The 17,041-nt window shown below is 40.1% G+C and overlaps 1 protein-coding gene across 4 annotated transcripts; it reads left to right on the forward strand.

The window, feature by feature from the left end:
* Nucleotides 1-5,999: 5,999 nt before the first annotated feature.
* LOC114307162 (uncharacterized) lies at nucleotides 6,000-13,615 on the forward strand. Of its 4 annotated transcripts, XR_003644979.2 has the most exons (3): nucleotides 6,006-6,442; nucleotides 11,210-11,301; nucleotides 13,290-13,615. XR_003644979.2 is itself a non-coding variant. In XM_028252555.2 (2 exons), the coding sequence occupies exons 1-2, from the start codon at nucleotides 6,324-6,326 to the stop codon at nucleotides 7,195-7,197; spliced, it is 786 nt and encodes a 261-aa protein (XP_028108356.2). In that variant the 5' UTR covers nucleotides 6,006-6,323; the 3' UTR covers nucleotides 7,198-7,382. The 4 variants fall into 4 exon arrangements, 1 of the variants encoding a protein (XP_028108356.2); XR_003644978.2 differs by lacking the exon at nucleotides 13,290-13,615 and having other exon boundaries at nucleotides 6,000-6,442; nucleotides 11,210-11,943; XR_003644980.2 differs by lacking the exon at nucleotides 11,210-11,301.
* Nucleotides 13,616-17,041: the final 3,426 nt, after the last annotated feature.

Consider the following 17,041-nt stretch of genomic DNA (forward strand, 5'->3'; position numbering starts at 1 on the left):
GAGTCCACAACCTGCAGTTTGTCCATCAACCATACCTGGGAAGGGATGAAAAATGAGAGAGTAAAGAATAGAGAGATGTACGATGAGAGAAAAGTGAGGATGGGGTTTTGTGAGAAAAGACCGAGCTTGAGGGCCGAGTGATGTGAGCAAAACATAAATGCGAGATTGGGTGGGAAACATTACCTGTAGTAGTAGTGGACTTCCTGCTAATCTGGTCGTCTCATGGCGATAAAAGGCGTCTAAGCCCATTAACGTTTCGGCCAGAGTCATAGCAATACAGCTCTTGCCCTCCCTCAAGCCTTGGGCAACCTCGATCAGCCGGACACTAGCCCCTCCAGAGCCTGAGACAAATAGAAAATGGGATAGCATGCACAAACAGAGGGCGTGTCGCCGGAAGCCTTGCCAGTGATGGTTGTTGCGATCACCAGCATCAGAAAATCGATTGGCCAAACTCGGAATGTCCAGCATCCCATCACAAATTAGGGACCGAGCATCACGCATGCTGAATCCGCACATGCGCCTTAAGGATTGGGCATGACCAAAATTAAGTTGGGGCAGGAGCTCCTCTTCGCGCTCGGACTCCATTAAGGCTCGGAAATCTTCAAAGGTAGGACATATCTCTTGCCCGGCGAAGCTAAAGACATGCATCACCGGATTCCAAAACCTTGCCGCGGCATGAAGAAACGGGAGGTGCAATGGGGTGCGGCCCAGAGTGAATAGTGCATTTATGCCGAAACCCCGGAAATTCACTTTTTCCGAGCCATCCAAGCTAGCAATCCAAGCTGTGAGATTTTGAGCAAGAAACTCTTCCATTGGAGCAAATCAGTGTGAAAATGAGAAAAACTACGAAGCTGGGATCTTTTATAGGAGATAAGGTTGAGTGGGGGACAGGTGTCCACATTCTGGCGATCCCCTCATTAAGTGCCGGCCAGCCAAAACGTTTTGCCGACCGGCCATAATAGTTTGCCGACCAAGCAATTTTATGGCCGGTAGCCATTCCTTGCAGCCGGTGGTCTCTACCCCAAGCCGATGGGCCTCCTTCTGGTTTCCTAGGCTGTTTATGCTAGGCATTGGGGAATTTCACCACCTCCAACCCCTCTCCGGCGATCGATTCTTGCGAGGGCACGCCTGTCCGATTGACAAGTCATTATACATTTGCTTATCAAGTTGTATTTCACCCTCTTTGAACTCTTGATTTGTTTATCGAGTTGTACTCACGCTTGTTTGGTCCTATTATGCCTTTGTACATTTGCTTATCGAGTTGTAAGTCGATTCACTACCTGATTATTACGATGCAAATTTCCAAAGTAAAATTCGTTCACATTGTGGTGTGATACCTTGCGATGCGATGCACAGAAAGTCCACAAATGCAACATCTTTTGAACAAAATGGTTTGTTTCATTCCCATCACGTGTTTTGCAAAATGTGTAACTTTGAAAAAGAATAAAACCTGCCCGAGGCAGTGCAATGTGCTTAAATTACCAGTAAAAAGGAAAGTAAAGCATAGAGTGACAAGGAAGCAAAGTATCAGAATTGATACCAGTGAAACTCCCCTTGCGGTCAGCGCACCTTCCGTACCTTTGTTCGGGTCAACGATGCGTTTGCGCACCTTCGTTACTTTAAACCATGTGAAGACGCGCACTTTTGAAATGTGAACCTTCGAGTTGACCTCAGGCCACAACTTCTGCGAACAATGCTCGATGCGTGCGAAGAATGTCCCGCCCTGTATCCTTTTCATGCCTTGTGAATTCCACAAATTGTTTCAATTATGCTGAGTAACAGTACATTTCATTACCTGCGTAGACCGCATGTTTTGCTTGCGTAGACCGCATTACTATTTTCATTACCTGCGTAGACCGCATGTTTTGATTGCGTAGACCGCATCTTTATTAATTTCATTACCTGCGTAGACCGCATGAATTGCTTGTGTAAACCGCATTACTAATTTCATTACCTGCGTAGACCGCATGTTTTGATTGCGTAGACCGCATCTTTATTAATTTCATTACCTGCGTAGACCGCATGTTTTGATTGCGTAGACCGCATCTTTATTAATTTCATTACCTGCGTAGACCGCATGTTTTGATTGTGTAGACCGCATCTTTATTAATTTCATTACCTGTGTAGACCGCATGTTTTGATTGCGTAGACCGCATCTTTATTAATTTCATTACCTGCGTAGACCGCATGTTTTGATTGCGTAGACCGTATCTTTATTAATTTCATTACCTGTGTAGACCGCATGTTTTGATTGCGTAGACCGCATCTTTATTAATTTCATTACCTGCGTAGACCGCATGTATTGCTTGCGTAGACCGCATTACTAATTTCATTACCTGCGTAGACCGCAAGTTTTGATTGCGTAGACCGCATCTTTATTAATTTCATTACCTGCGTAGACCGCATGTTTTGATTGCGTAGACCGCATCTTTATTAATTTCTTTACTTGCGTAGACCGCATGTTTTGATCGCGTAGACCGCATTATTATTTTCATTACCTGCGTAGACCGCATGTTTCGTTTGGGTAGACCCCATATTAATTTCATTGCTTGCGTAGACCGCATAAATTGTTGATTTCATTACCTGCATAGACCGCATGCTTATGATCAATTTCGTTGCCGGCATAGACCGCGTGCTCCACTTACATGTTTGTATTTCCACAGCATTGTTATGCTCCCCACTTGCTTTGCGCTGTCACGTATCTCGAGTATACTACTATGCATGTTGCTAACGATATTATACCTGTTAAGTTTGTTTTCCTTTCAGGCATGATATTGTATGTACGGTTCATTTGAGGCTGGTGCAACCAGACGAGCCGCACAGGTATTGTATCTCCCGAGTGAGACGTATTGAGAATTGCATAATTCTCTTACATCCTTTCTGCATTGTAGTGTAGTTCGGTGTATGCTAGCTTAAAACTGTCGCATGTGTGCTTTATTACAGCTTTCTTTGCACGATCATAAATTATGTCCGGCTCTCTGCATTGTCTTGCATTTTGCCCCTGCCTTCGGGCGCATATCTTGATTGTCTTGCATGTTTGTCTAAGTCTTCGGCCTTGTCAAAAATGGGTCGTCTCTGGGCTTTGACATTCACTCCCGTCATTGTTATGACTTTCGAGTTCTGTCAAAGAGGGGCAACTGTAGACACCCCATTTTTGACCGTCCTCAAGATTTGGACGTCACCGCTTGGAACACTCGGTGATTATCCATGTTTGTGTTCGTTTGGAGTTCCCGGAAGTCTCGGCTCGCGCGCCTTGCCTCAGGATCTCTGAACTTGACCGTTTAGTGTCTGGTTTCACACTGAACACTTGTGTTTTGCCTTGGAGGGGCAGGGAATGCCTTGTGAGGCATCCCCACACACCACCGGCAGTGGCTAGAGGCCACTGGCTGGTTTTTTTTCTGCCATCGGCACTATTTGTTGCCGGTCAGCACATTTTATTGCCGGTCGACATATTTTGTTGCCGGTCGGCACTCTTTTTTGTTGAAATAACTTTTTTGGGCAGCCGACCACTGTTCATCTACTTTATGGAGATATTTTGTGCCAGCTGTGATAGCTGGCACCAACTCTGCCTCCCTCCATACACGTGTATGGAGGGATCTCCCTCTAAGCAAGCTTGTTGTATAAGCTTTGCAAGAGGGAGTCTTATAAGAGGAAGGCTCTCCTCTTGGCTCTAGGTTAGAAAGTTAGAAGCAAAAACCAGAGGTTAGAGATATAGATATATCCTATCTCTATATCTCCCTCTCTCTCCTCCTTTGTGTGTGTTTCCTTGGCCTAAAGGTGGATTTTACCTTACTTTTGCACCATTACACACACTATTACACCTTGCTCCGAGATTGAGGGACTTGGGGGGTTGATTCTTGAGTTTTTGGACTGATTTTGATCAAAAGAAGAGGGCTAGACCATTTGTTCTTCAAAGGTTCTTCAAGGGTGAGCATCTTGCTTTATTTTCCCCAAACTTACAATAGTTTTTTACCTATCTTGCTTGCTGATTTAGCTTTTGTGCATAACATGAAAAAGGCTTGTATTCTCATGCTTTAGAACTTTTATCAAGGTTGTTTTGTGGTTTGAGTGCAAACTCACCTTGTTAGGCTTTATTTGGCCTCTTTTGTGCTTCTTTTGAGAGACCTTGTTTGCTTGAGTGTGTTGGTCTTTTCACCATTAAAAACCAGTTGATTTTCAGTGATAAAGAAGGTGGTTTGAGGTCTTGCATAAGGGAGGGACACCCCTCTCCCTTCATTGTCTTGTTTCCTTACATTTTGGCCTAAAAAGGTAGCATGTATGTTTGATCATCTTGAGCCTTATTTCAGAAGTTTTTTGGATGTTTTAGGTCATATGTAACCTCTGTTTTGGGCCGGATTTGTGCCTCCTTGTATGCTTGTAGTACTTGCTTTGTATTGCTCCATTTGGCCTAGAAATGTCCCTTGTGTTTAGACTATGATTTTTGCATGTGTTGGCTTGGTTCCATGAAGATGTTAGCACTATTTTTCCATGCTTAAAGTCTGTTGGTTATCCATTTGGTCATGCTTGACATGTTTGATATGGTTGCTATGCATTTTGGCTTGTGAGCCCTTAAGTATATGAGTCACAAGCATGCCTTAGTTGGTCCACTTTAATGAGTTGAAGTTGTTTGCCATGTTATTTCAGTCCCTAAATCATGCTAGCATGCTTGCATTCGTCGTTCCTTTTGTGCCTTGAGGGTGTACCCTTTTATGCCTACATTTGAGCCTTGGTGCATACACTCATTTGGAGTCATTTTGGCTGCCATATTAGGAAGGTTTGCAAGAAATTCATTTTCGATTTGGGGGTTGTAATTTAATTCTATTAATTTTTTCAGCAGAAGAGATAATGCACCAGAAGGTTAGTTTGGTGGCAGACCTTATTCAAGATCTCTGTGACGAAATAAGATTGTAGGATGAAGATTTGCCTATGGAGACTTCAAGGCTAGTCTGGTTGCATTGTTATGGTATACCTTTCCATGCATGGAACACTAGCACACTTCAAAGAATTGGGTCATTATGGGGGGAAATCATCAGATTTGAGGATAACCTTTTGGATTCAAAATCTCTTAACTGTGGCAAGGTTATGGTTCATACTAGGTTCATGGAAGTAATTAACTCATCGGTAGAGATTGAGTGCAATAAGAGAATTTACAAGGTTTCGGTGGGGGAAGGAAATAACAGTGTTGATTTTGATTGTGAGATGCGCCAGAAATGGGGGTTGAATATCTCTTCACCTTCCTGGTCGGAGAGTTCAGTCGCCGAAGTTAACCATCAACAAGATGAGAGAATCGAGGAGGTGGAACACACTGTTGCAGTGGACCAAAAGCAGCATATACAAGTGGCAAGCAGGTTGGTGGCGTCAGACCATGGGAACTCAATTTCGGTGGTTAATGATACTTTCGTAGATTGTGGCTTCGTGAATGATGTCAGCGCACACGAAGGAGAAGTTGAACAGGTTGTGGTTAACGTTAGGAACGACAACAAGATATATGATCTTGGGTTTATGAGGAGCTTTAGTGGCTCTATTGGGCCATGCCCTGGGCTCAATTTGGAAATTGTTTTAAAGAAGCCCATGTTCATAAATAGGCTTCAATCAGCTACTAATTATTTAGGCCAAGTTTGGGAAGTGTAAAAAAAGCTAAAAAGTCAAAAAGTTACTCAAAAAGTTAAAAATTTATCACTATTCATCAAAAGTCAAAAATTACGGCTGCACAACTCCCAATACTAATTTTCTCCTACGCACTAATTTATACAATTTTTTAATACACATTTCTCCATAAAAAGTCAAAAAGTTAACCCAAACATCCATATTTTTTTTCTCAACTTTTTAGTCCAAAAAGACAAAAAGTACACTTATTTAGGACACCCCAAACAACCCCTTAATTGAGGAAGTGGAGGGTAATGGATTGGTGGTTAATGGGCCTGTGGAAGATAGTGGAGAAGCTTTTGTGGGCATTCGGAATGTAAATACAGGGGGAGGATAGTGGGTTGGCAAATATTAGGGCAGTGGTGGTGGCTGAAGAAAATATTCGCTCTTAAGATAATGATTTATCCAGCAGCTCAAGTATGTGCTCGAAATCACCAAAATTACAGAAGGGGTTGGATTCTGGGATGGGTAAGGGTGGAAGAAAAAGACCATGCATACCAGAAAAAAGGAAAAGCAAGAAGAGATCTCAGGGTTGAAGGGTCAAAAATCATAAAATCAAAGCTCAGATAGGGGCAACACTTAGTGCTGTAGTTGCAGCTTACTCTTTGGCTTCAACTTCGCATGTAGGTCCAAGCAAAGGCCAGATTATCCTTGACGAGGCGCAAGCTATAATTCGTATGGGGAAATTAATTGGAATCGACTTTGAAGGGCAAGAAGATGAAGTGCTAAAGAAGATTATTAAGCTCAAACAATTGGATGCTGAGAGGGTGGAGCAGAGGAAGAAATCAAAATCCAGGTAATTCTGTTTTTTTCTTAGGTGTAAAGTGGTTGTTTAAATCTGTTTTTATGAAGATCTTGTCTTGAAATATTAGAGGTTTTGGTAGGGAGGTGAAAAGGAGAAGAATAAAGAAAATCATCAAAGATAATAAGGTGGATATGGTGCTTTTGCAAGAAACAAAACGGGTTGCTTTTGATTCAAACCTTGTTCGATCAATATGGCCAGAGGATAATTTGGAGTTCATGGAAGTGGGTGCTAGTGGGAGTGCAGGAGGCCTATTGTGCGTTTGGAATCCTGTTGTGTTTGCCTTAGTTGATTGTTGCTGTTCTAGAAATTTTATTCTCTTAGCTGGGAAGATTATGCCATATTTTGATTGTGTGGTGTTAAATGCGTATGCTCCTAATGAAGTAACCAAAAGAAGGGATCTCTGGGATTTGATAGCTAGAATTAAGCCTTTATTTCCCAACCCTTGGTGTATGGGTGGAGATTTTAATAAAATCAGGCACTTAGGGGAAATGGTGGGAAGCTCTAGGAGAAATGTGGGGATGAATGACTTTAACGTTTTCATCGATCGTATGAAAGGGGTGGAGCTGCCATTGCTGCGTAGAAAATTTACTTGGAGTGATTGTAGAGAGGAAGGTAGATGGAACCGCATTGATAGATTTATTGTGGATTCGGATTGGCTATTAAGATTTGATTACAAGTGTTGGGGTTTGCCTAGAATTTTATCTAATCATTGCCCTCTTCTTTTAACGGAGGATATTAGAGATTGAGGCCCAAAGCAATTCAAATTCTTGAATTGTTGGGTTCTCCATCCAGGTTTTTTGGCTTTTGTAGAGAAATCCTGGATGGAGGTGTAAGTTGATGGGTGGGCAGGGTTCAGATTAATTAACAAATTGGGGCACCTGAAGAGGGTTTTGAAGGAGTGAAATATATCTGTTTTTGGTAATCTTCATAGTCAGTTGAAGCCGGTTGAGGTTGAGTAACACAAATTGGAGTTGCTAGCTGAATCCAGATTGTTGCTAGATTCTAAAGCTTAAAGGGAACGTTTGGAGATTGAGCAAAAAGATTGATTGGCTTTGGCTTCAGAAGTCTAGACATGATTGGGCTTTGAGAGGGGATAGAAACACCAAGTTCTTTCACATAATGGCCAAATGCAGGCACAACATTAACTTATTAAATTCAGTTGTGGTGAATGGTGTGTCTTTTGAGGATCCAATGTCTATAAAAAATGCTGTGTGGAACCACTTCAAGAGGGTGTTCTCAGAAAGTTGGAAGAATAGACCAAAATTAGTAGGTGCGTTCCAAACTATTTCTAGTTCTCAGGCTGCAGCAAACTTAGAAAAAGAATTCTCCATAGCTGAGATATGGAGTGCTCTGAAGTCATGTAATGGGAACAAAGCCCCTGGGCCAGATGGCTTTAATCTATTTGGTATTAAAAAGAGTTGGAAGTTTATGAAGGTAGAAGTGATGCAGTTCTTTAAGGAATTTTTTGACCACGGCAAATTAGCTTCTGGTTTAAACTCATCCTTTATAGCGTTAATTCCTAAGAATGATAACCCTTGTAGTCTTTCTGATTACAGACCTATTAGTTTAATTGGGTCAATCTATAAAATCCTAGCCAAGGTGTTGTCCTCTAGACTGAAGAAGGTACTTCCATCTGTTATCAGTGCTACTCAATCAGCATTCATAAGAGGAAGGCATATCCTTGATGGAGTGTTAGTGGCCAACGAGGTGTTGGATTGGTGGAAAGTGAAAAAGAAGAAAGGGGTGATCTTCAAACTAGATTTTGAAAAGGCATATCATTGTGTCAATTGGTCTTTCTTGTTTAATTTGTTGGAAAGCTTTGGTTTTGGTCAGAAATGGAGGAATTGAATTAAGAGTTGTATCTCTTGAGCAAGGGTGTCAGTCTTAGTGAATGAAAACCCTACTTCTGAGTTCAGTACTGAGAGGGGTCTGCGACAAGGTGATCCACTTTCTCCATTCTTGTTCAATTTGATCGTGGAAGGTCTCAACATCCTAGTCATGAGAGCTAAGGAGGGTGGACTGCTTAAGGGCACTGATATTGGAGCTAATAGGGTTCATGTATCCCATTTACAATTTGCAGATGATATTATTTTTTTTTATGAGGCTAATTGGGAGGAAGTTTTATGCATCAAGCGATTATTGAGGTGTTTTGAGGTTATATCTGGGCTTAAAATTAATTACTACAAAAGTATGGTGATTGGTGTAGGGGTGGAGGAGGATCTTCTTAATGATTTTGCTGATGCACTTAATTGCTCCAAACATGCTCTCCCTTTCATGCTTTTAGGCATGCCTCTTGGTGCAAGTCCTAGATTAAAGTCTACCTGAGACCCTATTGTCAAGAAATTCAAGTTGAGGCTTGCAACTTGGAAGAGAAAACACTTATCATTCGGGGATAGACTAACACTCATAAAATCTATGTTGTCAAGCTTGCCGGTGTATTACTTATCCTTATTTAAGATGCATGTCTCTGTGATTAAAGAACTTGAAAGTATTCAAGCTAAACTTTTGTGGGGAGGTTCTGATTTAAAGAGGAAAATTCATATGGTCAAGTGGAGTGATGTTACTAGAAGAAGGGATGCAGGGGGTTTGGGTATTAGAAGTTTGAGTGTTATGAACTTATACCTCCTTGTCAAATGGTGGTGGAGATTTGGGTGTGCTAATAGGGTTTTATGGAAGGATATTTTATGCAGCAAATATAACTATGCTACTAATGGTTGGTTGCCATCTTTTGTTCCTCAAACCAATGTCTCAAGAGTTTGAAAGGACATTTTGTCTGCATCATTTTCTAACCCTAGTGTTCTTGTATTATACCAGTCGAATGTAAGTATTCATCTTGGTAATGGGAGAAGATGTAGATTCTGGATTAACAGGTGGCTTGGGGAAGGTAGCTTGAAAGGGCTTTTTCCAAGGTTGTTTTCTTTGTCATTAGAGAAAGAGGGTACGATGTTTGAGTTCTTTAGAAGAAAATCTACTCTAGGTGTGTGGGATTTCTATTTTCGTAGGCAACTGTTTGCTTGGGAAATGGATGAATGCTCTGAGCTCATTCACTTGCTTCATTGTACCCCTGTACTGAGTGAATCAGAGGATAACAGATTGGTTTGGAAAACTGAAGTATCTGGGTTGTTCACTGTGAAATCAGTTTATGATTAGTTCAATTTGAATCTTGGTCCATTGCCTTCTGTGCCTCGAGCGATATGGATCAATATTGCTCCTTCTAAGATGCAATTCACCTGTTGCCTAGCTTGGAAAGATAGACTAAAAACTTCAATGTTTCTTCATAGCATTGGTGTTCTTGATCCTACTGTAGACCCTTTATGCATTTTCTGTAATTCTTGTGATGAAGATGTGAACCATGTGATCCTTCATTGCAGTTTTGCTTGGAAAATCTGGACAGAGATTTTGTCTTGGTGGGGTATTATTTGGGTTGTTCCTCAATCTGTGAGTCATTTGTTGGAGTGGTGGGATGGATTCAAAATCAAAAAGTTGGAAAAGAGTATTTAGGGTGCAATTCTAGCTGCTGTGATATGGAATTTATGGAAGGTTAGAAATGGGTGCAAGTTTACTGGTCTTGGTATTAACTAGGAAGATTTGTGTGAATCTATTTTATTGCATATAGCCTTATAGGTTAAAAACCATGTCAAAGGGGTGAATTACTCTGTTTCTGACTTGGAGTTTAGGATCAAAGCTTTAAGGGGTATGGGTAGCTAGCTTGTTGGGTTTCTGTGTTTTTGTTTCTGTCTAGTTGATCCCTCCTCAGCCTTGTTCTGTAGGTGCTGCATATGATTGGGTGAGTCCTTTTGTGCCAACCTAGTTGAGATAAATGGCCTTCACTTTGATGCTTATAGCACCTACTAGGTTTTGTTCTTTATTGATGTTTCATGTAAGGTTTTGTCCTTGATTCTTATTCAATAAAGTACTTTTGCCGATCAAAAAAAAATTATCTTGATTTTTTATTATATTAAAAAATCATGTTCACTTTTAATTGTTGCCACAAAATCTTTAATTTTTTTTAGTAACGTTTTTATAAAAAGTGCCACTAATTGTTATTTTTTTGCGATAATTAAAAAATTTGTAATAGAAAAATGTCACTAATTCATTTTTAGTGACAGATTTAAAAAATCGTCACAAAAAAAGCTGCTAACACTTGTGAGACTTTTGGATCTATACAAATACTTGTGGGACTTAATGGTACATAGATCCTTATAATAAGACCTGTGAGCAATTGAAAAGTCCTATTAGAAAGATGAGTACACTAGTAAGTCTTACTGACTTTTTGGTACACTAAAAAGTTCGGTTCACTCTTAATTGTTACTACAACATCATATATATGTATATATGTATATATTATTTTTTTAGCAGTGGTTTTATAAAAAAAAAAGTGTCTCTAATTGTTAGTTTTTAGCGATAGTTTGAAAATTCATCACAGAAAAACATCACTACTTTTTATTTTTTAGCCACATATTTAGAAAATTGTCACAAAAAAAGACACCAATTGTCATTTTTGAGCTACAGATGTCAACTTTCAGCGCTACATTTTATTTTAGAAGTCTGAAGAACACATATGTTTTCTACTTTTTCCGTATCTCAAAAATACGCTCCAAAACTTATTAAATATCATATAACAACCCGTATCTATTGAACAATCAAACACCTTTCGAAATTCAAACACCTTCAAACATCATATCCTTGACTTTAAAAATGTGAAGGCTTATAGTGTTTTCTATTTAGTTTCCTGACTTGATCATACGTTATTTGCAGAGACACAACTGCTACCAACAATTACAACTGTTGGCACTGAATGTGAAACCTTTTGTGGCCCACAACAAGAGCACCTGCTAAAAGAATGAAGAGTTAAGTGGATTTATACACTTAAATTCCATACCTATATAAGTAATAGCCATGTCTCTAGACAACTTGTTTTATTTTTTATTTTCATTTAAAACAATACTTAAAACAAACTACTTCTTATTCTTCTTCTTCGCTTTTGTTTTTTTTTTTTTCAATCTCTTGGCCCCACTCTCTTGGTCTCTCTTTCTCCATTGTTTTGTGATCTTCCTTACTGGAGACGAGTTCAGCGATAGTGCCGAATACTTTTTCAACTCAAAACTTGTATGTGAGAATTGTGGTATGACTACGAATTTACACAACTCACACAAGTTTGTGACGATAAAGTAGACACTATTCTTCAGGGCAGGCGTGGTTTTCTTGTGCGTGGATTGCAACATGATGGGATAAACTTTTTGTTGTATAGCCATTAGGTTTTGTGAATCTAATTCATATATATATATATATATATATAGATATTATAAACATGTACAATTGCTATTAAAACAAGGATTAGGCTATGGATGGAAGGGTGTTGTCTGGCTGTGGTGTCCATAGGTTTTATTTTTGATAATTTGAATGTTTTATTTTGTAAGGTATTGAATGCTTATCATTTACTAAAAAAAATTATGTCAATCCAATAATAGTAGCTCATTCAATTTATCGCATTTGTTATAAAATATTCATGTTCTATTTTTTAAAATACATTTGTCGTTTAGTTATTGTGTCTGACGCTCGAGCGTTACTTCTTACGCTTGAGCGAATTGTGCGAATATCAGTTCGCAGCATCACCTTTTTACATTATTTTTTCATATCTTTTTCTTTCAAAACCCTAGATTAGGACCCTCTTTCTCTAAAACCTATATTCTCTCTATATTTTCACCTAGATCTAGTGGTTTCTTTACCCTACTCTCTTTGATAAAAAAGTAGAGCATCTCAAGGGCTACATATTTATCCGAATAGAGTTGTGTTTAAGCATCTTTAAAGTTTCATCCTTGCTTTGCTCGACTTTTAGCTTTGAGGTAGGGACTTTCTATACTCTTCTATGATTTTAACTTAGTTATTAGTTGATTGTGTAAATAATGTTTGGATTTGGAGGATTTTAGACAAACCTAGGGTTTTGGTGTAAAATCAAAAGAGAAGTTTTCAAATGAAGGTATTGAAAATAGTTGTGGGTGTAGATATGAGGATGTGTTGTGTTCTATTTGTTGATTTTGACACACGGATTGGACTTGGAAGAAAATGGGAGTTTTGTCTTAAAATGTCTCAATTAATTATTTTGTATAAATAATCTTAATTGGTATTGGAAATGTGAAATTGGGTAGATGTTTATATAAATGGTGGAGTTGGATGCTTGTTATCTCTCATCTATGAAAATTTGGATATTTTTATTTGTTTTGGAGATTAGAAATATTTGTTTTGGGCTATCGGTAGAGGATAGCTATGATTGTTGTAGAAATTACATGAGGATTAGGTGAATTGAAATTAATCTCTTATTAGTTGTCATTGAATATGACTGTGTTTTTAATACATTGTATATGTATGATGTTTGGGAGGAGAAAGGGGATGTACTCTATGTTTGGGAGAAGAAAGGGAATGGACTCCGTTGAATTAAGTTGGCTTGTGTGTCCAGGTTGAAAGTCCTGAAAACCGCGCGTATATACATGGGTGCCAATTCTAGTGGATGAAATTTCCGTAAAATGGCAAATTTGAAGTGTTTGTGAAATTATTGTATTGGTTAGGAAACCACTGAGTTGTAACCTCAGTTGGGTTGTTTGGATAACAATGGACTTGACTCATAGATTGAGATGAAATGAATTATCACGAAATGAATTAAGATAAAATAGCTTGAGATATGAAACTTGACATATTATGATCTTGTAACAATATGAATGATTTTATCATGGGCACTGTATATGCATATCATACTTATATCTTTGTTAAGATTCATATATTGTGTTAGATTGTCTCTACTAGGCTTTGACTCACCCTACTTGGGAAAAACCATTTTCAGGTGCTGGTGATATGCCTCTGCTGAGGACTTAGCTTGGGAAGACTGTGGAGCTGAAGGCTCAATTCCTGTTTATTTTTGTATTTACTTTTCACAAGCCTAGGGCTTTATTTGTATGGAGCTTATGACTCATTTTGTTGTAACCCAGCACGGTCTTGGAAAGATGTAAGCCATTAGGGCATATGAATATCTGTTTAGCTTTCATTTCACACCACTTTTTGTAACACATGCTGTAGATTCAAGATGAACAATTTATGAACGTATAACGCATGTGTCACTTTTTGTATATGAACTTTGATTAATGAAAGCTTCTTATTTTATTTATATCACATTGTACTAGTGTTTGGAGTTGGTTTATTGTAATTATTTTGGGGATGTTACAATTTGGTATCAAAGCGTACTGAGTTTGAATACTTTGGGTATGTGGGAAGTGGTTATTACCACAATGGGTTTGTCTCGCTTGATAGAGACTTTAGTATGTATGATGTGCTTACATGATAACATGCTTATGTGGTTATATGGGTATGGGATTTAGTTTCCAAGATGTTGATTGGGTTTACAGGTTTCTAGAAGTCCTATTAGACGAGCACTTGATCACTATTGTTTCTAATTAGAACTCTAGCAACGCTGCGGGACGATCATTATCTGGGAATGAAATTCGTATGTGTTTATGTGACTACATGCATATGTGGAGTGAATTACTATTGTCTACTGTTTTAGGACGTGAGTGAGTTAGCTTCGACACATTTGTAAATATGTTAATCTATCTTGTTACCTTCATTAGGATGTCTGGACGTGGACGTGGACGTGGACGTGGACGTGGTGGTAGTAGGCGTGGTAGGCCTAGAAGGCATGAAGTGCCTTTACCGGATAAGATTTCGACACAAGAAGAAGGGGTTAGTCAGGCCAATGTGGCCGAACTAGTTGGTCAACAGGCCATGGGTGTCTTGGCTTGTGAAATGGCAGGAGCGTTGCAGAAATCTATGGACATTCTCAGAGTTGAGAATCAAGTTCAGGCCTAAGTAGCTGAGATAGGGCCGTCTTTCTTGAAGCAGGAGTTTTTCTAGTCAAATTCAGATGAGTTTGTGGGTGATCCCAATGAGCCACTGAAGGCGGATAAGTGGCTAAAGCAGATAGTGAAAACGTTCGAGATGCTTGGCATTGAGGACAATCAGTTGCGAGTGACTTTGGTATCATTCCAGCTGAAGGGAGATGCGGGTCAGTGGTGGAAGTATGCGCGTGGGCACATTGGGGTGACTTGGGAGGCTTTTGTCAGCACCTTCCAGGATAAGTTTCTACCTTCCACGGTTAGGGAGAAGTTGAGAAATTAGTTATCCAAGCTCAAGCAGTTGAGTACACCGGTGGCCGAGTTTGAGGCCACATTTACTAGCTTATCGAGGTTTGCTCCAAAACTCGTGGCGACTGAAGAACGTCGTTGTCTAGAGTTCGAGAAAAGATTGAGGACCGGGCTGATGTTCAAATTGGCTGGGTTGATGATTAGAGATTATGGACGCCTTGTAGAGGTGACGATTCATCTTGAGACCGTAATGCAGATGGAGGAGGAAAAGATGAAGGGCTCCAGGATGAGTCAGGATATTTAGGGGGACAGTAAGAGGCATAGGGGTTCTAACCCACAACAGTCCCAGGGAACACAGTCAAGGTCCACTTTTCCAGTACCAAGTTTGGGTTCTAGGAGGGGTGGTTAGGGAGATGGTACTTGTTTCAAATGTGGTCAGTTGGGCCACAAGTCTGCATTGTGCCCTCACAGAGGAGGAGGGCAATGGTCTGCATCGTCTTTGACTTGTTCTCAGAGCCAGAGTCGGGGGAGAGGGCAGCTGCCCACTTGTTATCAATGTGGGTAGGCGGGGTACATGAAGAGACTTTGGCCTCAGTTGGGTGGCACACCTAGTGCGTCTGGTTTAAGACAAACACAAAACCACCAGCTGGCACAGTCAACACATACCTCGATGGTCAATCAGGAAGCCTATTCAGCTCAATCAGTGAATCAGGCTTATGCTCCGAGGGGTGAGCAAGTGGAGCACCTACAGGGCGTGTGTATGCTGTTACCGCGCCAGATCTTGTACCAGCGCCTTTGGTAGTGAGGGGTAACTTTTTGTTTTGCAATTCAATTGTTAATGTGTTGATTGATTGTATCCCATTCATTTATTTTGTCTACATTTGCATTAGTTTTAGGATTAGAGTTGGCTTAGTTAGCATTCCTATCTGTGTAGAATCATTTATTGGTGGTGAGATTGTTTTGAAGCAGGGTTGTTGGGGTAGTGACATAGAGGTTGCTGATCGCCGACTTCTTTCTGCATTTGTGTTGATTAATATGTCTAGTTCTGACGTTACATTGGATATAGACTGGTTATCATCTTATCGGGCTGTTATAGTATGCTACCATCAGAGGGTTACTGTATGTACCTTGAGTGGTGATTGTTTTTATTTGTTGGGGGACCGAGTGGATAGAGTCTTATCACCGGGGTATGATCTGCGTGGATGGAGTGAGTTTAGTTGCCTTCTTGCTAACTTCTTGAGTACTGAGTGTGATAAAGTCCGAATTGAGTTGCCAAGGGTATTTTGTGAATACCCGAATTTTTTTTGGAGGATCTTACGAGTTGACCTCCTCACCGAGAGATTGAGTTCTCTATTGATTTAGTGTCTGGCATGGTACCGATTTCTATGGCACCTATAGATTTGCACTTGTCGCGGTTGAGTGAGTTGAAGATTCAACTCCAGGAATTATTAGATAAGGATTTTATCCGCCCTAGTACTTCTCTTTGGGGAGCACCTGTTCTTTTTGCCAAAAAGAAAGATGGTGCGTTACGACTTTGTATAGATTACCAGAAGTTGAACCGAGTAACTGTTAAGAACAAGTACCCAATGCCTTGTATAGATGATTTGTTTGATCAGTTAAAGGGGTCTTGTTGCTTCTCTAAGATAGACTTGAGATTGGGTTATCACCAGTTGAGAGTAAGGGAGGAGGATATCCCGAAGACGACATTCCATACGCGGTATGGCTATTACGAGTTTCTAGTTATGCCCTTTGGGCTAACCAATGCAACAACTATGTTTATGGATTTGATGAATCGAATCTTTCACGAGTTCCTAGACAGTTTCGTAGTCGTCTTTGTGGACGACATCTTGATTTACTTACCCTCTAAGGAGGAGCACGAGAAACACTTGCGAGTGGTACTTGAGCTGCTTAAAACCCACAAACTATATGCTAAGTTTGGGAAGTGTGAATTCTAGCTGGGAGAAGTTAAGTTCTTAGGCCATGTAGTAATCGGAGAAGGGGGTGACTATAGATTCATCCAAGATAGAGGCAGTGCAAGATTGGGAACCACCTAAGAATGTTTTCGAGATTCGTAATTTCTTGGGGTTGGCCGGGTACTATCGTAGATTTGTGAAGGATTTCTCTAAGCTAGCCTCGCCATTGATTAGACTGACAAGGAAAGGAATCAAGTTTGTGTGGGGTGAGACCTGCGAGTAGTCTTTTCAAGAGCTTAAGGTTTGACTTACCACTGTTCTAGTTTTGATTATTCCGGAGAGGGCTTTGGGCTATTCGGTGTATTGTGTGCCTCACGGGAAGGTTTGAGTTGTGTTTTGATGCAAGAGGGGAAGATAGTGGCCTATGGTTCGTGGCAGTTGAAAACACATAAGAGGAACTACCCTACTCATGACCTAGAGTTAGTGGCGATGATTTTTGCTCGAAAGATTTGAAGGCATTATTTGTATGGTGAGAAGTTTGAGAT

Source organism: Camellia sinensis, chromosome 10 (assembly GCF_055761805.1).
Source record: "Camellia sinensis isolate YWXY chromosome 10, ASM5576180v1, whole genome shotgun sequence".
Classification (NCBI taxonomy): Eukaryota; Viridiplantae; Streptophyta; class Magnoliopsida; order Ericales; family Theaceae; genus Camellia; species Camellia sinensis.

Coding starts and splice junctions, on each gene's coding strand:
- LOC114307162 (XM_028252555.2), top strand. CDS start 6,324: ATGGGGAAATTAATTGGAATCGACTTTGAAGGGCAAGAAGATGAAGTG. Junction 6,443..6,530: donor AGGAAGAAATCAAAATCCAG/GTAATTCTGTTT, acceptor AGGTTTTGGTAG/GGAGGTGAAAAGGAGAAGAA.